Here is a 13,079-nt window from a genome sequence, read left to right as displayed (position 1 = left end):
CTAACAAAAGCAAATGAGCCACTCGGACTCCACTAAAAACTGAGCGTCCTCTGCTTTTTTAGAAACACCCGCCGAGTTGCTCATAAAAAGTCAAGTCCGGGGTAGACAAACGAGGAAAGGAAAACTATGACCCCTTGAATAAATCAGTTTTCATGGTGCAGATGGATACACCATAATGATCCACGAGTTCATGATGACGACAATAAAACTCTGTAAGGATGACTTCAATCTTGTAGCAAAATAACCCTGCTCCAGAAGCCTATTTGTTAGAGTTCTAGCGCAATACAAAAACTCTGCGTAGTCTCGGCAAGCTCTGTCATAACGTATGAGTTGTGATATGAACACTCTATACGCAGGTACTGAAGGGATGAAAAGAAAAAAGAAAAACATACAAAGCAAAAAAAGTAAATGAGCAACTCGGGCTACATTAAAGATAGGGAGCATGGACCAGGTAATCATAAAAAAGTCAAGACAAAAGAGGAAAGGAGAACTGAAGCGCAGAACAAATCAGTTTTCATGAAATACGGGGGAAATTCGTTCGAGACGTTTTTGCGATGGAGGGTGTAAGCCAAATTATTTGCATCTATACCTTGTTGACAAAAGGTAGTGGAAGAAATAATCGTTTTTAAAAGAGTCTGTTAAAACCAATATCCAAAAAGATGGTCACAAGTCTGTTGAATGATGAGGTACGTTCAGAGACAGGAGTGTCAAGACTTGTTTTGTAAAGGAATTGTAGTAAAGTGAGTCCAAGAGGTTTATGATGAAAGGAAGAAAATCATTTATGAAGAGATCATTCATCTTAGGTGATATATAGTGGCGAAGGCCATGACTCCTTATCCGTCTTCGATTTTTGTCAAAAACATTCATCATATTTACGTTGTTAGTTAAATGATCCTGTTGATAAAAATGTTGATAAACTGTTGGGAATTTGTTGGTATTAATTTCCGAACGATGACGGCACATCCGTTTGTTCAATCGTTATTGCTTTTCATCGACATATACTAGACTGCATAGGTTGCACTCGAACTCGTTGATTTAGTTCGCCGTTTTGGAACTTAAGTCACCATGACTTCTTGTGTGAAAGGTTTTGTCCGGAAAGGTACTAGTAAAGAAAGAATATTACATATGCGTCTTTTCTTTGCGATAAGCACCGCTTCGGTAGGAAGTTTTATGTGTATCACTATGATGATCTTATGACTGAGTGGTTAATTATATCTTAATCTACAATAGTTTTAATTTGGTAAAAAACTGATACGAACAGTCAAGTACTTCATTAATCAAATTGATACACTTATCATTACATTAAAATCTTTACATATACTCATAATAAAACACAATTACAATTAATAAGATATATGAAAAGACAGACAGTTGATATTAAACCAAACAAAATTATGATACGGAAAACGGAAAATGTATCTCAACATTGCAAGAGTATAAATTGCAAGAATAATCAAGGGAACAAAGGTTCTAGCAGAAATCAAAGGAAAGCAATCCAGGGACAACGAATAAACATGGAAAACAGACATAAACAACAAAGAACATAAAATAACTAAAATAATATATACAAAGTAATATAAGCAAATGAGCAACTTGGACTCCACTAAAAATAAGGAGCATGGACGAGGTGTACCGTAGGGTAACACCCGCCGGGTTGCTCATAAAAAGTCAAGTCCGGGGTAGACGAAAGAGGTCACTGATATTTTTCACTGATAATGGTGAATCATATTCACCTTGTGCTACTATATCGTCGTTGTTCATATTTTTGCTTCAGATTTATATCCAATTACTTCTCTGTTTTCATCTATGTTTGTCTTCTGCATTTGTAATTCGTTGTTAATTAATTCCCCATTTTGTACCATGGTTTTGCCTTTTAAAATGTGATAAGCGAAAAGGAAGGAAAACTATGCCACGAAATGAATGATTAAGTCCTAATATCAATGTTGGTCAGTAATGTGTCTACGTGTCGTTATTTGACTTTTTAGTTTTTCCTGATGGAGTGCAATCGTTCTGTTATCATGGATTTTATTTCTTTTGTTGTCGAACCTTAGGCCTTACTTGAAGGTGTGTTTTCACTTACTAAAGACTGACATTTTGGTGATCCCTGTAAGTATTATATATTTTCATTAAGGTTGTACCATGGTGCGTTTGTTGCGCTTCATTTAATCTGCTCCTTTTACGGTGAATAAATTGGACCCCTTGGTGGAGATGGTTACACCATAACTATGTGCAAGTTCATGGTGACGACCATAAAACTTTTATAGTGATGACTTTTATCTTGTATCAACATAATCCTCTTCTATCAGCCGAAATGTCCAGTATGGTTCAAAATATTCGAGTAGTTACAACAATTACTGGAATATCGTTTGAGTTCTGATATGAAATTTCCGTACGAAGGTGCTGAATGGTATGTTATCACAGGAAATGATAATACGGAACAAAGTAGTATTTATACATGTTTGGGTTATCATTTTTCATGTGGTGCGAAGTGGTGCACCCAAATACGCAGGCGCATGACGTCACATCCGATGGCCTTGGACCGGAAGTGGACCATGGGTGGGACCGAAAGTGGACAGGAAGTAGACTTTAGGTGACAGGAAATGGACTTAGATGGGGAAACCTTGACTTATGAAGAGGAACATGGGGATACTTCCCATATGAAGGGGGAGGGGCGAAAACGACTCTCGTAAGTATCCGCATTACGTGTCATTTAATAGTATGGCGTTCTAAAGACAGATAAGTAAAAAAGGGGTTGTGTGTTATCTTATTTTTTTTATATGTGGAATGTTTTATTGATACTTTTGATATTTTTATTGTGTATTTTTTTAATTTCATTTTCATTGTGTAATAACCTAAAATCGATTGGGTAATTTACTTTGAATAGATTTTTTTTCACGGTGTATAACATATGTCCTTCTATTGAATTTTTTTTAAGTAGCTTTGTATTGTACTTAATGAATACATTTATGTTATCGGTACAACGCGGATGTTTGGTTTTTTTTATCATTGCTTTATTTTTTTGTGTAGTTTAATTATATTTGTGTAATTTAATTGGGCGTAACATCTGTTTTCTGGTCGACTTTTTTTCTCTCCTCCAACTGGTTTCCATTGGGGTCTTTTTGGAACCTGACTCCTATTTATTCCTCCAGTTATTAGTTTACAGTTTGCACATTCTTTCGTCCATTGCAAGTGTACGACACATTCCTTTCCATCTTTATTTACTTTTCCCCTCCGAAAACACATCTTGATCTTCCGATGAGAAAATGTTGCTTCTCAATCTCAATTTGTCGGGAGTACTCTGTTTCATGTCGATCAGTAAATATCCGTGGGGTTTGGCGGTGGCATACTCTTACGATTTCATAAATTAGTTTGTTTTTTGGGGGGAACTTTTGCTGGGTCATGGTCATGGTCTGTAATACGTCTCTAGGATTCTTAAACAGACCTAAGTAATGGGCATTCAGACTGATGGTCTTGTGATACTGGTTTTTGTTTAACGGATTCTGGACTAACAACCTGACACTTTTATTTTTATGGTGAGAATATTTCGTAAAGAGATATGAAATAGATATCCCGAATTCATCAATTTTGTCGTCTATCACAAGCAAGTGTCTCTCTCTCTGAAATTCAAGGTGTCAATGTCTTGGAGGAGTCCTTGTACAAAATCGACCTTCCATGGTTCCATAAATCGTACAATATCGTTTTTCAACTTCCGGTGGGTCCTGCTATGACGCTGGTAAAGGGAAAGGCCCACGGCATGAAAGTATCCCTTGGAAAAAGTTTTTGTTTGCTCGATCTTTGGTTACGTTTTCTTGAGTTTCATCCGGGATCGATTGGTGTACCCCTTTCATCGAAGTTTAATGGTCTTGGCGTAGTCCGTTCATCAAAGTCTCTTGGGTTTGTTCTTTCGTCAACGCATATTGGTTTAGTTCTGTCATCAAAGTATTGTAGTCCGATAAACCAGTTTGCAATGGTACTGTCTTTCTAAGGTTGTCTTTTGCTGGACAGGATGTATACGTGGACAGTATTGATCTGTTTGCATGTTTCTTTTATATTATATCTTCTTGTGAAGATCATCTTGCATTCTGGACAGGTCGTGGACATCTTGTAAATGACGGCCTTCTTCTTTGACAACTAAGAACAAAATGATAACAATTCTATTCGACTCTTACTTTTAGGACTATTTTTGCAAGTCTTCTTGATGACTTTCCTTCTATACTCTTATCCCCCTTTTTGGGCTTATGTTGGCTCTTTACCCACCCTTTCTTTCTTATGACCCATAATATTAACTCCTACTCCCGATTTGTGACTCCAAGTCTTGACTCTTACTCCCACTCTACTCCAACTTTTGACTCTTACTTCGACCCTTGACTCTTTACTCTTACTTCAGACTCTTGATTCTAACTGCCGACTCTTAACCCTAACTCTTAACTCTTTACTCCAATTCTTGACTCTAACTCCAACTCTTGACTCTTTATTTTACTCTACTGATTTCAGACACCTGCAATTTGCCCTTCACTTCTCCTAACTCTAGCCCGTTGACTGAATCTCACTCTATTACTATAAGTTTTAGCAACAAACTTGTAACTATTTCTTTCTCTAACTCTAAACTTCTAACCTGACATTAGGTTTAACACTAGATGGTTCTCGTTTTAACAATAACACTCATAACACAAAGCTCTAACTCCAAGTATTAACTAAAACCAAACCTGCTATAGACGCAAGTAGCCCGGCGCGATTCTAAAAATTTAACTCTAACCCTATCCTTGACCCTTTCCTTTCAACCAACTTTATTTCTAAAAGAGCTTCTCCTTCTTGAACGGTAACCTAATTGATAAACTATTTCTCACGTTTGTTGGCCATAGCCCTGACCCTGACAAATACCATGACTTGACCAAAGCCTTAAACAAAACCCTAAGCCTAACGCTAAACTTAACCATACCCTTAATCCTTACCCGAGCCTAGATCGAACGTTCAACTCTAACAACTTTTTTACACTGGACCTTATCTGAAACTCTAACCCTAACACTAGTTCTTTAACCAGCTCTCTAACACTTTACCTAACGCTGACCCAAGACATTTTAGTTACTTTATGTTTTTTTTTTTGTTGTGTATGTCTATTTTCCATGTCTGGTCTTTGTCCCTGGATTACAGTCTTTTGTTTACTGCTATTACCTTTGTTCCCTTTAAATTACATTCTTATGTAATGAAGCTAAACCAAAAGAAAGACCTCTTTACAAAAAGGGTAGCTCAAAATCGATAACACCCATTAAAACCGTTAGCGACAGCATATCAAACATGAAAACTTTCACAAGCCTTTACCCGATACATAACAAGGGTCAAATCACCTGTGTGTGTAAGTGACTTGAAAACATGGAGAATACTATAGCAGTAACAAACTCCTTATAGATAAAAAATAAAAGACAAACATTAAACGGTCATACACATCTCAAATCTAAACAAAAAAGGTTGTGTAGGAAACAAACCACAAATGAAAATATGGAGAGAAAAATAAAATCCGATAGTCAATGGTTGACCTCCCCTACCCCTCCCGATTACAGTTGTCAGATCAAGTACACGCGACATGTAGACATTGATGGGAAGGATCCCTGTTCCTCTTCATGACTCAATGGTCCCCTATCCAAGGTCCACTTCCGGTCCATGGCCACTGGATGTGATGTCATGCGTCTGTGTATTTGGATGAATCACCTTGCACCACCTGAAAAATGATAACCCAAACGTGCGTGTATACTACTGAACAAGTCATACCTTTTCTAGAATTTTTTATCGACGTCATGGTGTCTGTAGGGTCATTCAAATCAAGCTTTTGTGGTTGGATAAGGTGTATTAAATCCCAGAAACTGAAACTATTTAATGATAAAACGCTATGTTTAAAGCGGAAACTGTGATCGAAGTCAAAGGATCTGCCTAAAGGTTATGCTATCAGTAATGAAGTCAGCTCATAAGATTGAAACAATGGATCATCAGGTAACGAGCAGTTTTTTCCCTTTGAACTACTAAACGTCTGTTAATAAACATGTGCAACACATAGACATAAAATGATCTCAAAGGCGGATTATCCGTAAGTATAACAAGACAAGGGACACAAACTGAAAAAAAAAATCACACGACACAAAGTACACGGATATCCTTTTTTATTAAAAAAAACAGTTATCGTCCAATCCTAAAGATCTTTCAGGACATGCCTTACAGGTACTTTCCTCAAACGAAGCATCACGTATTAACAGGTAATTTCGATCCTTTCATATTTCACAAATATAAAACCATTCACGGTAATGACAGCTATCATCCCATATATATTGCAACGAAGGATCACCAGCCCATGGCCGTCGTCTGACGTTAGCACAATCACATTCGTTGTCTAAATGATAATAACCACTATCATAGTTATTTAGACCTGGAAGTACCCCATCACCATAAATATTGGTGAAGTTCTCTCCAGTCAGCCACACTTTTCTTTTTAAACCAATCCAGAAAGGACCATAACTACCTGTCAACAATAATAAATAATCATGTTTTGCCAATCACTTAAATAAATTAAAGATGAAAGATGCAAGAATGTTGAAATATTTCTAATTAAGAATGTTGATAACGTCAAACAAAACATTCTGTTATATCACAAAGCACCAACAGCATTCAATGAAACACCATACATTCTTTTTAATCACATGTTCCAATTGTTTTGATAACTATAAGAAAAGCACGAAACTATTTAACTTTGACATTAAAGCTTACATTTGATAGCGTTGCTTATGATCTCCCATTTCTGTTTGTTTTGAACGCTAATCAGATCTCCTCCGTCCTTCTTGCAGAATTGGCGTGCCTTTTTCCAAGATGTCCGTTCCATTACTATCTTAAAACAGGTGTTTGTATCTATGTCATAGTTGTAAGAAACGTCTGAACAAACTGAAAAATATTGATCACATCTATTTCTGTTGAAAATTACATTAAACACAACGACTGGAATGAAAACATAGGAAACAACAAAAATATTTTACTTGATTCCATGTTATTTTTTCTAATTTTATTTTAGTGATTTTTTGCAAAATTAGATCTATGGTATGTGAAATTGAATATTATAACTGCAAAATACACACATTGACGTTATTATTATTATTATTATTAACGTTGAGAAAAACCAAGCGTTTTTATTATAAAATATAAGAATATTATAACAAATAACACGTTGATCATAATGGATACTAAAACTCTTTACTTACAACGCTTCGTAACTGCAAACATGGCTCTGTTTGGGTTATTCGAGACCATTGTTGAATGTAGACCAGATACATCAGAATGAAAATAGCAGACTTTCATGTCTTGGTCCCATACGAATCTGTAACATTTGTCATGGGTTGCACAAATCACACTACATTCTGTTACTAATCGTAGTGGCAACTTAAATTGAAATGAGCTATTAACAGGACAGACGAGGTTCCATTTGTGGTAGGTAGTTTCGGTGAGATTGAGCCCATGTGCTGGAAAGGCCACAACAAAAAGTAATACAACTCCCTTATTCATACCTTTTCGGAATGATTGTGGTACTAAAAAGAATCAAAAGTAACACGGTTTTAAACGGTTAGCAGCGTGCATCTAAAAATCAAATAACGTTTAAATCAAAACCTCCTTAATCAGTGATAGGTTCATTTTATGTTGCTTCGGGGATTTAAATATATGGAAGTACTTTGAAGGTACATTAAATGGAAATGATTTCACAAATATAAAACTAAATATTTAAAATAGAAAAATATGCTATTAACATCAATAGTTATTAATAAAATATTTGATAGTCATCCGGGATCGCTATTGTTTGGCAGTCGAACACACAAGGCCTATACCTTGTTGACAAAAGGTAGTGGAAGAAATAATCGTTTTTAAAAGAGTCTGTTAAAACCAATATCCAAAAAGATGGTCACAAGTCTGTTGAATGATGAGGTACGTTCAGAGACAGGAGTGTCAAGACTTGTTTTGTAAAGGAATTGTAGTAAAGTGAGTCCAAGAGGTTTATGATGAAAGGAAGAAAATCATTTATGAAGAGATCATTCATCTTAGGTGATATATAGTGGCGAAGGCCATGACTCCTTATCCGTCTTCGATTTTTGTCAAAAACATTCATCATATTTACGTTGTTAGTTAAATGATCCTGTTGATAAAAATGTTGATAAACTGTCGGGAATTTGTTGGTATTAATTTCCGAACGATGACGGCACATTCGTTTGTTCAATCGTTATTGCTTTTCATCGACATATACTAGACTGCATAGGTTGCACTCGAACTCGTTGATTTAGTTCGCCGTTTTGGAACTTAAGTCACCATGACTTCTTGTGTGAAAGGTTTTGTCCGGAAAGGTACTAGTAAAGAAAGAATATTACATATGCGTCTTTTCTTTGCGATAAGCACCGCTTCGGTAGGAAGTTTTATGTGTATCACTATGATGATCTTATGACTGAGTGGTTAATTATATCTTAATCTACAATAGTTTTAATTCGGTAAAAAACTGATACGAACAGTCAAGTACTTCATTAATCAAATTGATACACTTATCATTACATTAAAATCTTTACATATACTCATAATAAAACACAATTACAATTAATAAGATATATGAAAAGACAGACAATTGATATTAAACCAAACAAAATTATGATACGGAAAACGGAAAATAATGGTGAATCATATTCACCTTGTGCTACTATATCGTCGTTGTTCATATTTTTTGCTTCAGATTTATATCCAATTACTTCTCTGTTTTCATCTATGTTTGTCTTCTGCATTTGTAATTCGTTGTTAATTAATTTCCCATTTTGTACCATGGTTTTGCCTTTTAAAATGTGATAAGCGAAAAGGAAGGAAAACTATGCCACGAAATGAATGATTAAGTCCTAATATCAATGTTGGTCAGTAATGTGTCTACGTGTCGTTATTTGACTTTTTAGTTTTTCCTGATGGAGTGCAATCGTTCTGTTATCATGGATTTTATTTCTTTTGTTGTCGAACCTTAGGCCTTACTTGAAGGTGTGTTTTCACTTACTAAAGACTGACATTTTGGTGATCCCTGTAAGTATTATATATTTTCATTAAGGTTGTACCATGGTGCGTTTGTTGCGCTTCATTTAATCTGCTCCTTTTACGGTGAATAAATTGGACCCCTTGGTGGAGATGGTTACACCATAACTATGTGCAAGTTCATGGTGACGACCATAAAACTTTTATAGTGATGACTTTTATCTTGTATCAACATAATCCTCTTCTATCAGCCGAAATGTCCAGTATGGTTCAAAATATTCGAGTAGTTACAACAATTACTGGAATATCGTTTGAGTTCTGATATGAAATTTCCGTACGAAGGTGCTGAATGGTATGTTATCACAGGAAATGATAATACGGAACAAAGTAGTATTTATACATGTTTGGGTTATCATTTTTCAGGTGGTGCACCCAAATGCGCAGGCGCATGACGTCACGTCCGATGGCCTTGGACCGGAAGTGGACCATGGGTGGGACCGAAAGTGGACAGGAAGTAGACTTTAGGTGACAGGAAATGGACTTGGGGAAACCTTGACTTATGAAGAGGAACATGGGGATACTTCCCATATGAAGGGGGAGGGGCGAAAACGACTCTCGTAAGTATCCGCATTATGTGTCATTTAATAGTATGGCGTTCTAAAGACAGGTAAGTAAAAAAGGGGTGGTGTGTTATCTTATTTTTTTTATATGTGGAATGTTTTATTGATACTTTTGATATTTTTATTGTGTATTTTTTTAATTTCATTTTCATTGTGTAATAACCTAAAATCGATTGGGTAATTTACTTTGAATAGATTTTTTTTCACGGTGTATAACATATGTCCTTCTATTGAATTTTTTTTAAGTAGCTTTGTATTGTACTTAATGAATACATTTATGTTATCGGTACAACGCGGATGTTTGGTTTTTTTATCATTGCTTTATTTTTTTGTGTAGTTTAATTATATTTGTGTAATTTAATTGGGCGTAACATCTGTTTTCTGGTCGATTTTTTTCTCTCCTCCAACTGGTTTCCATTGGGGTCTTTTTGGAACCTGACTCCTATTTATTCCTCCAGTCATTAGTTTACAGTTTGCACATTCTTTCGTCCATTGCAAGTGTACGACACATTCCTTTTCATCTTTATTTACTTTTCCCCTCCGAAAACACATCTTGATCTTCCGATGAGAAAATGTTGCTTCTCAATCTCAATTTGTCGGGAGTACTCTGTTTCATGTCGATCAGTAAATATCCGTGGGGTTTGGCGGTGGCATACTCTTACGATTTCATAAATTAGTTTGTTTTTTTTTGGGGAACTTTTGCTGGGTCATGGTCATGGTCTGTAATACGTCTCTAGGATTCTTAAACAGACCTAAGTAATGGGCATTCAGACTGATGGTCTTGTGATACTGGTTTTTGTTTAACGGATTCTGGACTAACAACCTGACACTTTTATTTTTATGGTGAGAATATTTCGTAAAGAGATATGAAATAGATATCCCGAATTCATCAATTTTGTCGTCTATCACAAGCAAGTGTCTCTCTCTCTGAAATTCAAGGTGTCAATGTCTTGGAGGAGTCCTTGTACAAAATCGACCTTCCATGGTTCCATAAATCGTACAATATCGTTTTTCAACTTCCGGTGGGTCCTGCTATGACGCTGGTAAAGGGAAAGGCCCACGGCATGAAAGTATCCCTTGGAAAAAGTTTTTGTTTGCTCGATCTTTGGTTACGTTTTCTTGAGTTTCATCCGGGATCGATTGGTGTATCACTTTCATCGAAGTTTAATGGTCTTGGCGTAGTCCATTCATCTAAGTCTCTTGGGTTTGTTCTTTCCTCAACGCATATTGGTTTAGTTCTGTCATCAAAGTATTGTAGTCCGATAAACCAGTTTGCAATGGTACTGTCTTTCTAAGGTTGTCTTTTGCTGGACAGGATGTATACGTGGACAGTATTGATTTGTTTGCATGTTTCTTTTATATTATATCTTCTTGTGAAGATCATCTTGCATTCTGGACAGGTCGTGGACATCTTGTAAATGACGGCCTTCTTCTTTGACAACTAAGAACAAAATGATAACAATACTATTCGACTCTTACTTTTAGGACTATTTTTGCAAGTCTTCTTGATGACTTTCCTTCTATACTCTTATCCCCCTTTTTGGGCTTATGTTGGCTCTTTACCCACCCTTTCTTTCTTATGACCCATAATATCAACTCCTACTCCCGATTTGTGACTCCAAGTCTTGACTCTTACTCCGACCCTTGACTCTTTACTCTTACTTCAGACTCTTGATTCTAACTGCCGACTCTTAACCCTAACTCTTAACTCTTTACTCCAATTCTTCACTCTAACTCCAACTCTTGACTCTTTATTTTACTCTACTGATTTCAGACACCTGCAATTTGCCCTTCACTTCTCCTAACTCTAGCCCGTTGACTGAATCTCACTCTATTACTATAAGTTTTAGCAACAAACTTGTAACTATTTCTTTCTCTAACTCTAAACTTCTAACCTGACATTAGGTTTAACACTAGATGGTTCTCGTTTTAACAATAACACTCATAACACAAAGCTCTAACTCCAAGTATTAACTAAAACCAAACCTGCTATAGACGCAAGTAGCCCGGCGTGATTCTAAAAATTTAACTCTAACCCTATCCTTGACCCTTTCCTTTCAACCAACTTTATTTCTTCTAAAAGAGCTTCTCCTTCTTGAACGGTAACCTAATTGATAAACTATTTCTCACGTTTGTTGGCCATAGCCCTGACCCTGACAAATACCATGACTTGACCAAAGCCTTAAACAAAACCCTAAGCCTAACGCTAAACTTAACCATACCCTTAATCCTTACCCGAGCCTAGATCGAACGTTCAACTCTAACAACTTTTTTACACTGGACCTTATCTGAAACTCTAATCCTAACACTAGTTCTTTAACCAGCTCTCTAATACTTTACCTAACGCTGACCCAAGACATTTTAGTTACTTTATGTTTTTTTTTTTGTTGTGTATGTCTATTTTCCATGTCTGGTCTTTGTCCCTGGATTACAGTCTTTTGTTTACTGCTATTACCTTTGTTCCCTTGATTACATTCTTATGTAATGAAGCTAAACCAAAAGAAAGACCTCTTTACAAAAAGGGTAGCTCAAAATCGATAACACCCATTAAAACCGTTAGCGACAGCATATCAAACATGAAAACTTTCACAAGCCTTTACCCGATACATAACAAGGGTCAAATCACCTGTGTGTGTAAGTGACTTGAAAACATGGAGAATACTATAGCAGTAACAAACTCCTTATAGATAAAAAAAATAAAAGACAAACATTAAACGGTCATACAAATCTCAAATCTAAACAAAAAAGGTTGTGTAGGAAACAAACCACAAATGAAAATATGGAGAGAAAAATAAAATCCGATAGTCAATAGTTGACCTCCCCTACCCCTCCCGATTACAGTTGTCAGATCAAGTACACGCGACATGTAGACATTGATGGGAAGGATCCCTGTTCCTCTTCATGACTCAATGGTCCCCCATCCAAGGTCCACTTCCGGTCCATGGCCACCGGATGTGATGTCATGCGTCTGTGTATTGGGATGAATCACCTTGCATCACCTGAAAAATGATAACCCAAACGTGCGTGTATACTACTGAACAAGTCATACCTTTTCTAGAATTTTTTATCGACGTCATGGTGTCTGTAGGGTCATTCAAATCAAGCTCTTGTGGTTGGATAAGGTGTATTAAATCCCAGAAACTGAAACTATTTAATGATAAAACGCTATGTTTAAAGCGAAAACTGTGATCGAAGTCAAAGGATCTGCCTAAAGGTTATGCTATCAGTAATGAAGTCAGCTCATAAGATTGAAACAATGGATCATCAGGTAACGAGCAGTTTTTTCCCTTTGAACTACTAAACGTCTGTTAATAAACATGTGCAACACATAGACATAAAGTGATCTCAAAGGCGGATTATCCGTAAGTATAACAAGACAAGGGACACAAACTGAAAAAAAAATCACACGACACAAAGTACACGGATATCCTTTTT

General features: G+C 36.2%; 1 protein-coding gene across 1 annotated transcript; it reads right to left on the bottom strand.

Annotated features, from left to right (window-relative positions):
- Positions 1-6,042: 6,042 nt before the first annotated feature.
- LOC148609004 (chondrolectin-like) lies at positions 6,043-7,636 on the bottom strand. The gene is made up of 3 exons (XM_088541962.1): positions 7,239-7,636; positions 6,754-6,924; positions 6,043-6,508 (listed from the first exon to the last, which is right to left on the bottom strand). Exons 1-3 carry the CDS (start codon positions 7,537-7,539, stop codon positions 6,261-6,263), a joined length of 720 nt encoding a protein of 239 aa, XP_088398088.1. The 5' UTR covers positions 7,540-7,636; the 3' UTR covers positions 6,043-6,260.
- Positions 7,637-13,079: the final 5,443 nt, after the last annotated feature.

Source organism: Perna viridis, chromosome 8 (genome assembly GCF_037379345.1).
Source record: "Perna viridis isolate PV_CMFRI_1.1 ecotype Kerala chromosome 8, ASM3737934v1, whole genome shotgun sequence".
NCBI classification, from domain to species: Eukaryota; Metazoa; Mollusca; class Bivalvia; order Mytilida; family Mytilidae; genus Perna; species Perna viridis.
This window is presented reverse-complemented; position numbering and strand designations above follow the sequence as displayed.